Below are 17,231 nucleotides of genomic sequence, written 5' to 3'. Positions count from 1 at the left end.
CAAGCCCACTCGATCTCAGATCAGTCAAAGCCCATCTCTCAGTCTTCTCAGGTGTTACCGCCAAAACCAACACACAAAAGTTGTGTGCTCTCAGCGCAAAGGAGCCTTCCAAGAAGCTTCCTCAATAACAGATTTGATGCTCTCATCATGTGCAGCTAAGGACACCTGGCGTACTATCATTAGAGAGCCTTGTCTTTATATAGTCTATGTACTACGATTGTAAACGTTGAGTTGATAATAATAACAAAAGTTCTTCTTCTCCATTCTTATCTTCTAAGTTTTGTAAAAGCTTTCATGGTATCAGAGCCATGGATAGCTCTTCTTCCGCATCTATGAGTTCTCAATCTATGAGTTCTCAACCAGTCTCAAATCCTGCAGTTCTTATTCCTCAGACTGCAGCTGTCATCTTTTCTCAGTCTCCTTCTGGATCTATGAATCTTCCACCACCTCCATCATTTCATGTTCCTTCACCATCTCCATCTTTATCACCTTCTTTTCAAGCTCAGCATCAATCTGATGCTACAACCTTTTATAGACCTACTGTTACCATTTCTCAGTGTGTGACTCTAAAGCTTACTGACAACAACTATTTGCTCTGGAAATTACAGTTTGAGCAATTTTTGTCAAGTCAGATGCTTTTAGGGTTTGTTACTGGGGCGATTTCACGTCCGACTCCAACACTGGTGGTTCATAACAATGGCCAAGCTACAGAGATCAGCAATCCAGAGTTTGTGAGATGGATACAATCAGATCAGCTAGTCATGGCCTGGCTGTTTGGATCTCTTTCAGAAACTGCTCTTAAGAGTGTGTATGGTCTTCGTTCATCTCAAGAGGTATGGTTTTCTCTGGCTAAAAAGTATAACCGAGTCTCTGCTACTAGAAAGTTAGATCTCCAGAAGAAGATTCATTCAACAACAAAAGTAGGCAAGACTATGGCTGTTTATTTAGCTGAAATAAAATCTCTGTGTGATCAACTTGATTCTATTGGTGCTCCTCTTTCTGAACATGAAAAGATATCTGGTGCATTGACTGGTTTAGGGAAAGAATATGAGTCCATTAGTACTGTGATTGAAGAATCTATGGAATCCTATCCTGGTCCATGTTTTGAAGATGTTGAGTTTAAACTCACAAACTTTGATGATAAGATTCAACAATATGAGTCTGCAACAGGAGTTACTCCACATCTGGCCTTTTATTTTGACAAGCCTGGATATTCTTCATCTCAGTCCAACAACAATAGAGGAGGATACTCTAATAGAGGTGGATATTCTGGTAACAACAGAGGTCGTGGTCAATCAAGAGGAGGTAACAGAGGAGGTAGAGGTTCGGGATCCTATTCAACTCATGGTAGAGGTTTTCAGCAGCAGTTTAGCACTGGTTCTCAAGCTGATAACCGACCTACATGTCAAATCTGTGGGAAGTTTGGACATTCTGCTTACAAGTGTTATCATCGGTTTGAAGAAGACTACTACAACACTGATATTGCTCAGGCTTTGAATGCAATGCGAGTTTCTGATCAAGAGTATGCAGCAGGTAATGAATGGGTCTCTGATAGTGGGGCTACTGCACATATTACAAACTCTCCTTCTGCTTTACAGAGTGTTGAACCTTATGCAAGGGCAGATTCAGTGATAGTTGGCAATGGTGATTTTCTGCCTATTACACATGTTGGTTCTACTACTCTGAAAGGTACTTTACCACTAGATGATGTTTTGGTTTGTCCTGCTATCAAAAAATCTCTTTTGTCAGTCTCCAAGCTAACAGCTGATTATCCTTGTTCTGTTACTTTTGATGCACATTCGGTTCAAATAAAGGATCTGCAGACAAAACAGCTCCTCATGAAAGGGAGCAGACGCAATGATCTCTACGTGCTAAAGGATTCTCAGGTTCATGATACTTTCTACTCAAATCGTCAACAAATAACCAGTGAAGCAGTCTGGCATCGGAGACTTGGACATCCACACAGTGAGATCCTGCAACTCTTATCAAGCAATAAGTCTATAGTAATGAATAAGGCACCTTCTCATCTATGTGAAGCTTGTCAGTTAGGGAAGATCAGTAGACTTCCATTTGTTTCTTCAAATTATGTTGCTTCTCAGCCCTTAGAACGCATCCATTGTGATTTATGGGGCCCTGCTCCGGTTGTTTCTCCTCAAGGATTTCGTTACTATGTTATATTTATTGATCACTTTTCAAGATTCACTTGGTTTTATCCTCTCAAGAGCAAGTCTGATTTCTATTCAGTGTTTCTGACTTTTCAACAATTAATTGAGAATCAACTACAACTAAAGATTCAGAGTTTTCAATGTGATGGAGGGGGTGAGTTTGTTAGTACAAGATTTGTCACTCATCTAGCAAAGTCAGGGATCAAACAGCAGATGTCATGTCCATATACTCCACAACAGAATGGTCTTGCTGAAAGGAAACATAGGCATATTACAGAACTGGGTTTGTCTATGTTATTTCAAAGCTTTGCTCCACAAGAACTATGGGTTGAAGCCTTTTTCACAGCAAACTTCTTAGGTAATCTACTGCCTTCCTCTGTTCTTACCAACAAGGTCAGTCCCTATGAAGTTTTGCATAAGAAGCCTCCTATTTATACCTCTTTAAGAGTCTTTGGCTGTTCTTGCTACCCATACTTACGTCCTTATGGTGTTAACAAGTTTGATCCAAAGTCTCTCCATTGTGTTTTTCTGGGATACAATGAGAAATATAAAGGTTATCGGTGTCTTCATCCTCCTTCTGGTAAAGTTTATATAAGTAGACATGTCTTATTTTCAGAAAATCGTTTTCCCTATTCAGAGGAGTATAATGTCTACAAGTCTCAGGCTCATACTCCATTACTTTCAGCTTGGCAGTCTGGTAATACCAAAGTTTCAACTGCTATTGATTCTCAGAATGTTGCTGCTGTGTCTTCTCCTATTCAAGAAACTGAGAGTATTGGGGGTACGATAGGCTTTGATCCTACTTCTATAGGCAACAGCTCTCATGTTTCTTCGAGTAGGATAGACACATCTAAGCTTCCTCATTCATCACCACCGGCTATATCATCTGTGGAAACTACAAATTCTACACTTACTCATCCAGTTATACCAGAAACAACAGAAGACTGTGGTTCTCTCTTTACTGAAAGTGACTTTCCTCCATTACTTCAACAACAAAGTACTTCAGCAGCTTCCTCTGTTGATCCATCTACTGCAACATCATCTTCTCATCCAATGATTACAAGAGCAAAGGCAGGAATTGTTAAGCCTAATCCTAAATATGCATTGTTCACGGTCAAAGAAAACTATCCTGAGCCTAAGACAGTGAAGTCTGCATTGAAAGACCCAGGGTGGACTAGTGCAATGGGAGAAGAAATGTCTACAATGCATGAAACTGATACTTGGGATCTGGTTCCTCCGGATATGGCTGAAAATGTGTTCGGATGTCGATGGATTTTTAAAACAAAGCTACACTCTGATGGAAGTCTTGACAGGTTGAAAGCAAGACTGGTTGCTAAGGGTTATGACCAAGAAGAAGGGGTTGACTTTGTTGAAACCTTCAGTCCAGTGGTGCGAACTGCTACGGTACGCTCTGTACTTCATCTCGCAGTCACTCAACATTGGAACATTAAGCAATTAGATGTAAAGAATGCATTTTTGCATGGTGATCTAGAGGAGACAGTGTATATGGTACAACCTCCGGGATTTGAAGATGCTAACAGACCAGACTTCGTATGTAAACTCAAAAAGGCTATATACGGTCTCAAGCAAGCTCCTCGTGCTTGGTTTGATAAGTTCAGTACGTATCTATTAAAATTCGGCTTCATTTGCAGTCTTCCAGATCCATCTCTCTTTGTCTACATTAAAGGCAATGACATGATGTTCCTTCTTCTGTATGTTGATGATATGGTGCTCACGGGTAACAATGATCAGTTGATTCAAGAGTTTTTGGTTTGTCTGAATGAAGAGTTCCGTATGAAAGATCTTGGTCCATTACATTATTTTCTTGGAATACAAGCTCATTTTCACAAGGATGGTTTGTTTTTGAATCAAGAGAAGTATGCTAAAGACCTTCTTGTAACAGCTGGAATGCTTGATTGTGCACCAATGCCTACTCCATTACCACTTCAGCTTGATAAAGTCTCTGGACAAGATGAAATTTTTGAAGATCCTACCTATTTTCGAAGTTTGGCTGGGAAACTGCAGTACTTGACGTTAACAAGACCAGATATTCAATTCGCAGTGAATTTTGTGTGCCAAAAGATGCACAAGCCCACTGTTGCTGATTTCCATCTTCTTAAGCGTATCCTCATGTATTTAAAAGGTACAATACATATGGGAGTTGACATCAATGCCAATACAGATTCTACTCTACGAGCGTATAGTGACAGTGACTGGGCTGGATGCCAGGACACTAGACGATCAACTGGAGGCTTTTGCACTTTTCTTGGCACCAACATCATCTCCTGGTCTGCAAAAAGGCACCCAACAGTTTCAAAGTCTTCCACTGAGGCTGAATACAGAACATTGTCCTTTGCAGCCTCTGAACTCAAATGGATTTCTGCTCTGCTTCAATCTCTAGGTATTCCTGAATCTGAGATTCCTGAAATGTACTATGATAATCTCTCTGCAGTTTATCTCACAGCCAATCCTGCCCTGCATTCACGGTCCAAGCATTTTGATGTGGATTTCCACTATGTCCGGGAAAGAGTAGCACATGGTGCTCTTGTTGTCAAACACATTCCAGCTGAACATCAACTGGCTGATATATTCACGAAGTCCCTTGCTCAGGAGCCGTTCTTTTCCTTGCGATACAAACTTGGTGTCTCCAATCCTCCGACAACAAGTTTGAGGGGGTGTATTGAAGAGAAGAAGACTCTGCCTCAAACAGAGGTTTTGGCTTTGGTAAGCAAAACCGAAGTTGGGCCTTTACCACAAGCCCACTCGATCTCAGATCAGTCAAAGCCCATCTCTCAGTCTTCTCAGGTGTTACCGCCAAAACCAACACACAAAAGTTGTGTGCTCTCAGCGCAAAGGAGCCTTCCAAGAAGCTTCCTCAATAACAGATTTGATGCTCTCATCATGTGCAGCTAAGGACACCTGGCGTACTATCATTAGAGAGCCTTGTCTTTATATAGTCTATGTACTACGATTGTAAACGTTGAGTTGATAATAATAACAAAAGTTCTTCTTCTCCATTCTTATCTTCTAAGTTTTGTAAAAGCTTTCAAATATTAGCTATGTAAACTATGTTCCTTGGGTTTGGATTTTTAACCGTTTTCATTATAAAAGATGTTGACAAAAAAATATTAAAATCAACACTAGAACCCAATTTTATTTCGATTCGGTTTGGTTATGTTCAAATTTGATTAGTTTTTAGGAAAAAGCTGATGAAAATATAAGTAAATAAGTCGTTTTAATTAATCATTGTAGGCGTTTTGTTTAGATGTATTTTTCATATTTCTATAAAAATATTGAATTTTAATAAATTTACCGACATTGTGCAATTTGATTTGTTACACCAATTTTGAGTTCAGCTATTATGCTCGGTTTATTCGATATATTCTGAAATTCAATTTGATTTCGGTTCGGCGAATCCTAGGTTGGTTCGGTTACTAGGCTCAAGAAATAATTAAACCTCAATCAAGCAAGGCGTTAAGCAAATATAGAGAGTTGAGTTCAATTATCATTAATTAACACATATTCATGCATACACATGTATTTAACCGTATATATATATATATATATATATATATATATATAAAGTCCAAAACCACGTGCAAACAAAACCAGAAATAATTACATAATATATATTATATAAACTTTATTATTCAAATTCATGCAACACCAAGATATCATACTTTTGAATATTAAAAAATGCTAGGTTGGTTATATGCCAAAAAGAAATGTTAGGTTGGTCGAAACCTTGAATTGTTCATATGGCACGTACATGGAAAAAAGCATGTGGTCCAATCTTGTTATTGATGAAACCGTTTTAAGCTGTTTTTTTATCCATCTTAAAAATTTGACAGTTTCTAGATAAAGTAATTCTTAAGCTAAGATTGTCATGGCATTCGAAAAAAAAAATATGTTGATTCTAAATTTTGTTTCTAGAGAAAGTATTTAGTTTTGCTTTCTGCCTTTCTATTTATAAGGGTCAAGGAGAAGTTAGTCGTCTAAAGCATATTTTCACCAACATTCCACGAAAATTTCTCGTTAATCAGAAGAATAATTCTCCAATGGTTTGAAGTAGGCCTGAGATTTATATCCGTTATCCGCGGATATCCGTATCCGGTTTTTGATCCGAAAAAACGAATATCCGGCAAAAACGGATATGGATACAGATAGTAAAATGACAGATATCCTGGATACGGATACGGATACGAATAATCCTAAAATTTGGGCCGGATAACGGATATCCGGCAAAAAAAAAAAAAAATTATAACTTAAAAGCCTTATGACTTCATTTTTCAAGTGTTAAAGCCCAAAAAACTTGTAATTCCAAATTTTTAATTGTTTTTACTTTATTTTCAATGTTAATAAATAAATCATATGATAAAAAATAAAAATAAATATCTAAGAAGAATTTAAGAAGTTAATTAATGTCATTTTTTTAAGAACACCACTTGAATCTTTTAATACTTTTTCCTATTTTAATAAATTCTTTGTTTTTGTAATGTTTTGTATATATAATCAACCTCTAGCTATTTTATAAAAATTTTAAGCTTTTTATGTATAATATTAATGATTTTAGGATTTTAAAACACTATTTCTGGATATTCGCGGATATCCGTGGATATTCGGATTTTTAACAAATATCCGATACCGGATATCTAAAATTTCCGGATCCGGATACAGATACTAAATTGGCGGATAATACGGACACATATACGGATACAGATAACTTAAAAAAATGGATATCCGCTCCGTTTACAGGCCTAGTTGAAGGATTCTCGGAAAATGAAAAAGCAATTGTCAAAAAATTAATGGGCATGGAAAATTTGTGGTTTGTAAGATCAAAGCCCAACATCTTTTTGTATGCGTAACAAGAGATTAATTTATTATTCTCTCTGTTTTAAAATATAGGATGTTTGAGTTAAAAACACACATTTTAATAAAGTTATTTTTCTCTTAAAATTATTATTTAATATTTAATTTTAAAAAATTCAATCAATGATATTAAAGACTGCAGAATACAAATGGTCATAAGATATCAAATATATTTAAAAGTTACATAGAAGTTTGTAAAACATCCATAGTTTAAAACAAAAAAAAATCCCTAAAACATCATATATTTTGAAACAGAGAGAATATATAAAAAAGTAGGTTCCACGAATTCACTCTAAACCCCTTTGGTTTACGAAGAACCGGTTTGGTTTCCTTCAAATCTCAACTTTGAACCAAGTCCAATTGAATAATTGAGACCAATTTTTTTTGTTATTTATCTTTTAGTAGATATAGATGAATGGTTGGTTACTATTTTGGATGGGCTTGGAAAGTGCTCATAAGCCCAACATCTTTTCCATGTGTAATAAGAAGAAAAAGAAAGTGAGTTGTCAAACTCTTATATATTTTGGAAATCATATTTTCCTTAGACTCAAAAAATTCTACTTGTATTTGTATTTCAAACTAGATAGCAAAGTACAAATGTCATCATAATCTCTTGGGTAATATTAGTAAGTAGCCTTTGACCGAGAAAGAATTAACAAAAATAACCATGTGTTAGAAATCTTAAGAAAGTAACTTTTATGTGGTGGGATATGGTAGAGAAAAGACTAATTAACTTTGTAAAATCATAGTTTTTACAAAATAAACCATTTGTTAAACAAGTATGAAACTTACGACGATATGATCTCCGAGATTATTCCGATTAAGATCATGGCTTGAGATCCAGTGTGAAATGATACCATTGTTTTGGCGTGAGATCCAGTGTCCGGCCAGGCTCAGATGGCGTTGGTAGGATGCAAAAGGCATAATAAAGATTATGGATCTCGTGGCGGTGGTCGTCGTGAGGTGGATATGGTGGTGGTTTATGTGAGAGAGGTGGTTATGGAGTATGATATTGGAGAAGATCTGACAAGCGAAAATCAAAGAAAAGATAAACAAATTATGGTGGTTTTAAGAAATTGCATGAATCAAATAAAAAAAACATATCCTCCGAACGAAAAGTCTTGAAATTTGTAAATATTTAATGTGTTTTGGAAAGGAATAGCATGTCGACAGAAAAAAAGCATGACATATTGAAAATTTACATGGTGATTTTAAGAAATTGCATGAATCAAATTAAAAAGCGCATCCTCCGAACGAAAAACCTTGAAATTTGTAAATATTTAATGTGTTTTTGAAATGAATAGCATGTCAAAAAAGGAAAAAAAAAATGACATATTGGAAATTTACATGGCAAAAAAAAATAGCATGTTGAAAACAAAGATATTGCTGCATAAGAAAACATTACATGAAGTTCCGTAAAAAATTCACAAAAAATGAATCTGCAACTGTGGAGTTTCTAAGGAGAAACTGAAATTTGGTCAGCCCATAGTTCTGGTATGAGGGAAAGGAAAAAATATGAGAAGGATGTTAGAGAAATAGGAAGAACCAGGCAATGGGGAGAGAGATTGACAGGGAATCCTTACAAGCCATCAATGTTTCATCGAGATTCTGACAAAATATTGGACCGGAGTTGCTGCTGGTTGAAACTACAGAGATCTAGAGAAGAAGAATTGAGAGGCTGCTGGCTGAAACTACAGAAATCTGGAGAAGAAGAATTGAGAAATAAAAAGATAAAAAGAAAAGATTACTTCAGTAATTGCATCTACATCTCCGACAAAATATTGTTGCCTATGGTTAGTTTGTTAAATCTTTTTGGTTTCATGGTTACTTTATACATATTCCCTAATCTCTTTTCCAATGACAGTAACAAGCCAGTCTGGAGTACTAACATCTATAACAACTTCATACATAGTAAACTTAGATGCCATTTTTTAGCAATAACATCGACACACATTGCTTTCTCGACCCTGAAATACAAACGAAAATTGGAGGAAACATATTCATGTTGCCGTGATTTCCATTAGAACACTATGGAGAGCTGGCTAGTCTTTGAGTTTCTTATCGCTTTCACCAGATTCTTTTGTGACACACATCATTGTCTACTATATTTCAAGAATATCATTGTTTTGTCTACTCTACTTCTCTTTGATGTTTCCAACAATGAGGTTGATGTTTGTTTAAACTTTTTTTTTTTTTTGTCGGCCTAACTTCATTATATGAAAACCCAAATGGGAATATTACAAACATGATACAAGCCTATTTTAAGCTCATATTAACTGAACCCAATAACATTAATGACACGTAACCATAAAACGCGTATGGTTAAGAAAATATGCGGGCCCACTTCTCTTATCATCTCGATTCTTCTTGCCGACTAAGAATTGGATCTAACTTGATTCTTCTCGCCGGCGATTAGTAGATGGAGACTTGGAATCATGCTTTAGGGACCTCTTTTTACATGACTGTTTAAACTTTGTACTACCTATGAGTTGAGTTTGAATGAAATTATGTTTTGTACAAAAAAAAAAAAAAGTGAAGAATATTTCAAAAATTAGACTACAAGAATGGTTTTATATGGGCTTTTGTTTGGCAGGATCAATGACTGCGACCGAATGTTGTTTATTTGGATGTCACATGGCAAACGATTAGCAACCTTACTTTTAATTCATTGATTTTATTTAGTGATGTGGTTAAAAAATATGTTGACAAGTTACATCCACTACAAATAACAAAAAATGGATCTTGTTATACAAAAATTTATAGAATTTTAAAATAACTTTTTTTTATAACCTTAAATAACATTTCCTTTACTAATACTATAAAAATGATCCCATATTATTTTAAGTAAGTATTTTGGCAACAATCAAAATTTGTAATTATAAGATATATCATTGGGTCAACAAAATATTAAACCACAGACGAAAAGATAATGCAAGATCTGGCATTGAAGACTAATTAATTAGTTCTCTTTCATCTGCTTCAAACTAATGCCAAAAATACCCTTTTCACATTTATACGGTAACAAAAAAAATATCAAGATAAAGAGTTTAGCTAATTGATTAGCATGATACATATTATTTTATGTTGATATAGCTTTGAATAACATGTTTTTATTAAACAGTAACACGGTAAAAACTATTCATCCGACGTTGGAAACACTTATTCATCACTAGTAGCAAAAAGGAGACATTAATTTTTTGTATTTATTTAATTGATCAACAATGTGAATTATATTATATCGCGATAAGTTATAAGTTATGTGATAAATTCATATTTATCATGTTAAATCATTTATTATTTGATTGATATCGGTTAACTTATGTATTAACATGTTTATTTACTCTAATAATCTAGTTATTGCCGTTAACTTATACATTAGCATTATTTCTTTATTCTGATAACCTAGTTATCACGTTTAACTTATATGTTAGCATTTTTATATACGATGCTAATTAAATTGTTAGTTACAAAGCAAAATTAAACCCAAAAACATACGACAATCCCGACGAAACCCATTTCTCTCTTGATCGATTAACCTCATCAAAATCCCAATTGTCAAATTCATCATTGCACAATTATGACGGGATTCGAAACGAGCAACTTGATTTACAACCATCGCATCATGGCCTCAGCTTTCACGAAATCAAAATTGAAACCACCATTGTTGACCGTCTTTCTCTACCACAAAATCAAATCGAACATTCTCACTTCGACACGCAACTGTCACCAGGAAAAATACAATAATCGTCGTTGTCGTTGACGATATCATTCCCCTCTTTTATGTTTCGTCTTTGTCAATCAATACCATCACTGTCACAAGTGAACCACACAGTTCACCGGTTTGCTTTTAAGGACAAAATTTGTTTTTAGTGGTTTTTTTTTTCTGAATTCATTTTCATCTTGCCGTCGTGCAATTGTGGTATCATGAAAATGGTACATATATACAGAGAACTAAAGAGAAGTAAAAGAGAGGAATAAAAAGAACAGAAACATTAGTTGATAGTTAAGGATATTATTGTCATTTACATATGTATACAGTAGAGTCAAAAATAGGGAGGAGAGAGAACTAATTTATGGATTGTTTGTGGTCAAGTTTTATAAATACCCTATATCATTTATACAGTTTAAAACATCACATATACTGTTGCGTCAAAAGAAAAAAAAAATGAAATCACCATAACTGTTTAATTTTCCGCATGATGTTTGATCAAACCACATGGTTCTAGAGAAAACTCCAGGAATTTCCTTTTTGTTCATATATCTTGGTCAAATTATTATTTAACGCAAATAGTAAAATTGACTTACTATTTCCTTCGTTTTAACAAAAATATTGTGTCATTTTCCTCATTAACCCTACTTATTTTTGTTACTTTTGGAATCCTTTCGAGTTGGGAATTTCAAACAGTTGTGTTACTAACAATTTTCTATTTACAGCTAAAAAATAATTTATATTGAAAGTGTATGTGTGTATAAATTCGTAAAATTGCTACATATATTTTGGAAAAAGGTAGGTCCGTAAATTGAACGGCTATACTGAAAAATAATTTTATATATCTTCATATTATAGTAACTATTTTTCCAATTATCTAGCTACAATTCAGCACGTCATATTTCTCTTGTACCAAAAATATTTTTTTCTAGTATCCACAATTCAGCGTCATGTGATGCATACACAATTCAAAATAATTTGTTCTTTATATATAGACATCTATAAATTAAAATATTATGTTATCTTATATATTATCTCATATGTTTTTATGTTAGCCTTTGGCAACAATCAAATTTTCGGTTCTCCGTATTAACTATTAACTAGTCATTATCAATATATTAGTATAATGTATCTCATTATGAGCAAATATAAAACACACATTCATAAGCAATATGAACATGTAATTGTAATATATAATCATTTATACTCACCAACGTTTCTTTCGCTTCAGACTCGATGATTCTAGTCAAAGCTATCAATTCGAAACTCCCACAGAAGGAGTTTCACGGGATTCTCCACGACATCCTTTATCTATCTCTTGATTTCAATGTTTGCCCTTTCAATTACATTCCTCGCACTCAAAATTGCCAAGCCGATGCGCCGGCAAAAGAGGCCCTTTTATCTCTCTGTATGGAAACCTAATTACGTTTAATGGAAATTAGACTTTGCTCAAAAAAAATATATATAATCATTTATACAATAAAAAAAACATCATATACTGTTCGATAAGAAAGTCACGAAAACTGCTTACCAAAAAAAAAAAGAAAGTCACGAAAACTATTTAACTTTCTGCATGATAGATGTTTAATGTTTTCATCAAACCACAGTATTCTAGAGAAAGCACCAGGAATTTTTGTTTTGTTTCATCTTGGCCAAACTGTTACTTTTTGCAAATAGTAAAACTGGGTTTCCTATTTTCTTCATTTTTCGGACAAAATTTGATCCCTTTTTTTTTTTTGTTTCCTTTAGCATCGTTTCGTGTTGGAAATTTTCAAACAGTTATGTTACTAACAATTTCCAATATATAGCTTAACCAAATATTTTTATATTTGGAAGTATGTGTATATATATATGATCGATGAGTAGAAGAAAAATAATTGGTACTGTGTTTAGATAGAAGTGGGGGAATGCTTGAGATTCGTAGCGTGTATGGGTTATTGTCCGTGACATCTCAGAATTCGTCAGACTCGGACAAAGACGCAACTTCTGCTTTTTCTGTCTTATTACACTTAATATTTCAAACTTTTTTCCCGTATATACTTTACCCACTTATATATATAGTTCACTATACATTTTTCCTAGACACTAAAGTCTACAAATAATGAAGCTATTGACTCTTGATTAGTGTAATACAAACTTGCAACAACGTTGGATATAGTCATATACACATATAGTACTTGATAAAAAGTCTAAGTGAATATTGAACGATATACACTTACCCAAAAGCAGATTACTAGAGCCGTCTGATTATCTGAATCGAGCTTATTTGATATCTCGACTATATATAAAAGAAAATGATGTTCGTAATTTAGGAGTCCTTTATTGGTTGGACCAAGGACCTTCCAAATGAATTACACTTTAGGTTATATGTTCAAATCTTGTCATTGGAGAAGAGACTAATTTACTTGCTCTAATTTATGATCACATAGAATTAGAGAACCTCTTGATTAAAAAAAAAAGACATTTGTAAATGGTCTTTTTTGTATTCAATTTGCAAAAACATTTTGTAATTATCCATTACCAAAATAATAACATCCAAAATTTTTCTTACAAACTACCCTTATTGTTATTGGGATGTCAAAAAAAAAAACTCTTAATACATTATAGAAACTTGCAAAAACGATTAAAATATGATTTTTTCGTAACCATTTGTAACTCGCACGATAATTTCTGAGAATCCATTTGATATACTTTAAAAGAAAATCATGATGAACAGTTTTGGAAAAAGAAAATTTTAAAAATTTAATGAAAATTTCATAAGCTTTGAAAGTTCTTTTTATGATCCCATTATTATTTGACAATTTTGACTCATTATATTGGTCGTAACCTTCGCTAATTCATAGATATTTTGTGAATCCACACCTTGAGTACTTACTATCACTTGATACAATGATAAAATTTTGTCCATGAACCTAAACATAACAATTGGACGTAAAAAAAGTCCTTTAACAAATAGATAATCCTCACACACACTTTAGTCTAGACTAAAAAAAATTCTGATTCGTCACCTATAACCGAAAATTTTGCAGCTCTATATTATATTTGTTATTGCCCTAGGAGACAAGCTAGTACCACAACCTCTAAAACCCCATCACACTGTGGTCATCATCCATAAGGTCAGGTCGTTGTTTAGCCTCTTCAAAATTATTTTCTTTTTTTTCCTTTCTTTTGACACAAAATAGTTATAATCGAAGTGTAGTCCACATGTCTTGACTCGATTGGCCACAAAAAAATCATGATATCATATTTCTTTTTCCTTTATCAATATTAGTTATAAAAAGTTAAAAAAACACTTAAGTTTTTATTTCAGTTTGGAACAAAAACCAATACAAAGTTGGAACTGAGAAACGGACTACAGATGAAGCTGGATTCCTCAAAAACGAGAGAAACAGAAACCTCGAACCTTTAACCCTTATTGTCCGGAACCACATTTTTACGCTTCTAATCTCTACTCTCTAAACATATACTCAAAACTAATCTCCATTTTTGTTTCTCTTTTTTGAGTCTTTTCTCTAGTCTACTTGTATCAGCTACTTAACCTTTTGTGCGCATGCTTCTCTCTTTCTTCTGTAACAATCTCTCTCGAGCTCCTTTCACCGTCAGTGACAACAGAGAGAATCACAGTAATAATTTTCACAGAGAAAAAAAAAAAAAACAGAAAGATTTACTCATCTCTCTTTCAATCACTTCTCGTCACTATCGTTTTGCTTTTGTCTCCTTTCACTTTTTAAACTCTCAATTGCGAATATTTACCCGTTGAGTTCTCAGTTCTTGACACATAAACTTTTTCCATTCTTCCAAAAAAGCTCTGTTTCTTTCTTCTTCTACTGTAGTACCATTGTCGTTTTCTTGATTTTCCAACTGTCTTCTTGATGTACATTCATCTCTGAGAGATTCCACAAACTCACAAAAGCTGAGTGACTTTTTCTTTTTTCTTTTAAGAATCAGAATTCAAAGAAAGTTTTGTTCTTTTTTTTTCTCTGGGTTTTTGCTTCTTTCTTGATTATGTGATAAAGTTATGGAATTTGAGACAATGTGTCTCTAAAGGAGACTTTTTTACTGTGTTTGAGATATCTCTGAGCTTGTGGGTTTGTTAGGGTTTCGTTATGACGGGAGAGTTACAGGAGACGACGGCGCCGTGTGCGGCTATAACTGAGAAACGACCAAACCGACTTGGTGGTTGTGTCGGTGTTTTCTTCCAGCTCTTTGATTGGAATCGACGTTTTGCTAAAAAGAAACTCTTTTCTCGCAAATCACTTCTTCCTGGTTAGTCTCTGTCTCTGTCTCAGTTTATGTTTGAAAGTGATTGTTGTTGAGCTTGTGTGTAATGAAGGAGTTTATCTATGGTTGTGTCAGGAAAACAAGTTTCGAAGAGGTTTGGAGGGAATGAGAAGATGTTAAAGTCAAAGCTTAATCTGGTGATTATGTCTCCTTTATGTTAAAGTTTATATCTTTAGTTTTTGATTTGAGTAATTGTTGATTTTTTCTGTATTTGTGTTGAATTGATAGATTGATGATGAGAACAGAGGAAGTTTTCCAAATAGAGGTGAAGTTGGAGAGCTTAAAAAGCATGAAATGAGATCTCCTAGTTTAGTAGCACGTTTAATGGGACTTGAATCAATGCCATCTAGTCATAGAGACAAAGGGAAGAACAAGAAGAAGAAACAGTTGTTTTCGCAGATTCAAGGTACCGATAAATGTGACTTGTTTGATGGGGAAGAAGAAGAAGAGAGTGGTTTTGATAAGTTAAGGCCACAGAAGATGCAGAGAACAACGGGAGTTTGTGATAGGCGTGTTGCGGTGAAGAAGTTTGGTTCTGATGCGTTGCAGATCAAGAATGTTTTGACTCGAGTAAGGAAACATCATCAGTATAATAGTCATCATCAGCATCAGAAACTGGCTTCTCCTGTTAGAAGTCCGAGGTTGAATAGAAGAAGTTCTAGGTTGATTGATGCTGCTGCTAGGATTCTTGAACCGGGGAAGAGAAATGCGAAATGCGCTATTGCTTATCCTGGTTCTTCGGGGTTTAGAAGGTTTGAAAATGCTGGGAAAGAGCCGGTTGAAGTTGTTTCACCTGAGTTTCAATGTGGTTATAATAATAATGTTGCTTCTTGTAAAGCTTGTGGTAGCTTGGTTGATGTTAATGGTTCGAGTCCGGTAGTTGAAGAAACTGGTAAGAGCGTGGCGTGTGTTTCTGAATCAACTCCATTTCAACGGAGTAAAAGAAATGTGTTTTGGAGAAATGAAGACAGTACAGATCAAGTGGTGAGGAAAGCTCTACACCGTGCTCGATATGACTACAATGGGAAGCATGGAAAGGATGAAATGTCGCTGCCGGGTTTTAGAAACAGAGATTATCATAATAAGGTGTTGCATAGGGAGGACAGGTTTCCTCCAGAAGCTCGATCTTTTGCCTTACCAAGTAAAAGAGGTTGTTCTTCACCTGCAAATGCTATCAACTGTAAAGAGAAGGACTTTATAGCTATGAATAGAGGTTCAACTAGTAGGAGTCATCACTCGAAGTCCCCGGTTAAATTTGAAAACTCTGATTTGAATCTGCAGAGAAAATCTCAGACTAGAGTTGAGGAGTCTAGTAGTAGATCGGTATTAAGCACGCCAGGACGGAAGAGGAGGCTAGCTTGTGATAGTGGTCACGGACGAGGAAGTAGCTTTACGAGTCCAGTGTCAAAAAGGTTAGATGGTGAATGCTCTTGCGCTTTTAGTAATGGCCCCAGCGGTAGCAATGAAACTGCATTTCCATCACTGAAACTTGGTTCACTTCACAGAAATAATAGCCAATGCTGTAGAGAAACTAAAGAGAGAAAAGGAGTTCAACGTGTTCCAAGACCATCCTTTACGAAAAGGCCACCGCTTGATGTAGGTACTCTCGGGTTGATTCAGCAAAAGTTGAAAGAATTGGCTTCTCAGGAAGAAGATGAGGCCAAAGGAGAAAGTGTTTTTCCCAATAAATCAGCCTCTTTGATTCTCCATGAATTGCTATCTTCTTTAGCTTTGGAGCAGCGTTATAATCGAGATATCGATATGCCTTACGCAGAAACAGCTTATCGGGTATGTTTATAATCTCCGAAGACTTCCATTTTAAGTATTTCCCCATCTCTTTATTCATTATGCTTCTTGCTTCTTGCAGAGGAAAGGCAAAAATGAGTTGTGGAGCCCCGTTGGAAATGCAAACAGTGAGTACACTAGCCCGGGTTCTGTACTCGATGCATCTTTCTCCAATGAGAGTTTTTTTTCAAATAGCTTTGACAATGTCTCAGGTACATAAAGATAGTCAGACAGCAAATAACTTCTTTAAAACATCAGTTCTTGTATATGAAACCTGAAACTGGTTTTATGGTTTGTAGTTCCAGGACAAATGAGGCTGCCTCTAGAGCCTATAGAACCCGACTGGAACATCCTCGAAGATTCCGCGACTTCATTCAAGCATTCAACAAGTGGTGGTAATTATCAGGCGATCGCGAGTCTTG

General features: G+C 35.0%; 1 protein-coding gene across 1 annotated transcript in view; it reads left to right on the top strand.

Annotated features, from left to right (window-relative positions):
- The first annotated feature begins 14,097 nt into the window (after nucleotides 1-14,097).
- LOC9323162 overlaps nucleotides 14,098-17,231 on the top strand; it is a 3,694-nt gene continuing 560 nt past the window's right edge. The window contains 5 exon segments of the mRNA XM_021036092.1: nucleotides 14,098-15,009; nucleotides 15,100-15,161; nucleotides 15,253-16,812; nucleotides 16,892-17,021; nucleotides 17,109-17,231. The exon segment at nucleotides 17,109-17,231 is cut by the window's right edge and continues 148 nt beyond it. Of these exon segments, the coding sequence (XP_020891751.1) occupies nucleotides 14,850-15,009; nucleotides 15,100-15,161; nucleotides 15,253-16,812; nucleotides 16,892-17,021; nucleotides 17,109-17,231 (2,035 nt within the window). The 5' untranslated portion in view covers nucleotides 14,098-14,849.

This window comes from Arabidopsis lyrata (assembly GCF_000004255.2).
Source record: "Arabidopsis lyrata subsp. lyrata unplaced genomic scaffold ARALYscaffold_2, whole genome shotgun sequence".
Taxonomy (NCBI): domain Eukaryota; kingdom Viridiplantae; phylum Streptophyta; class Magnoliopsida; order Brassicales; family Brassicaceae; genus Arabidopsis; species Arabidopsis lyrata.
This window is presented reverse-complemented; position numbering and strand designations above follow the sequence as displayed.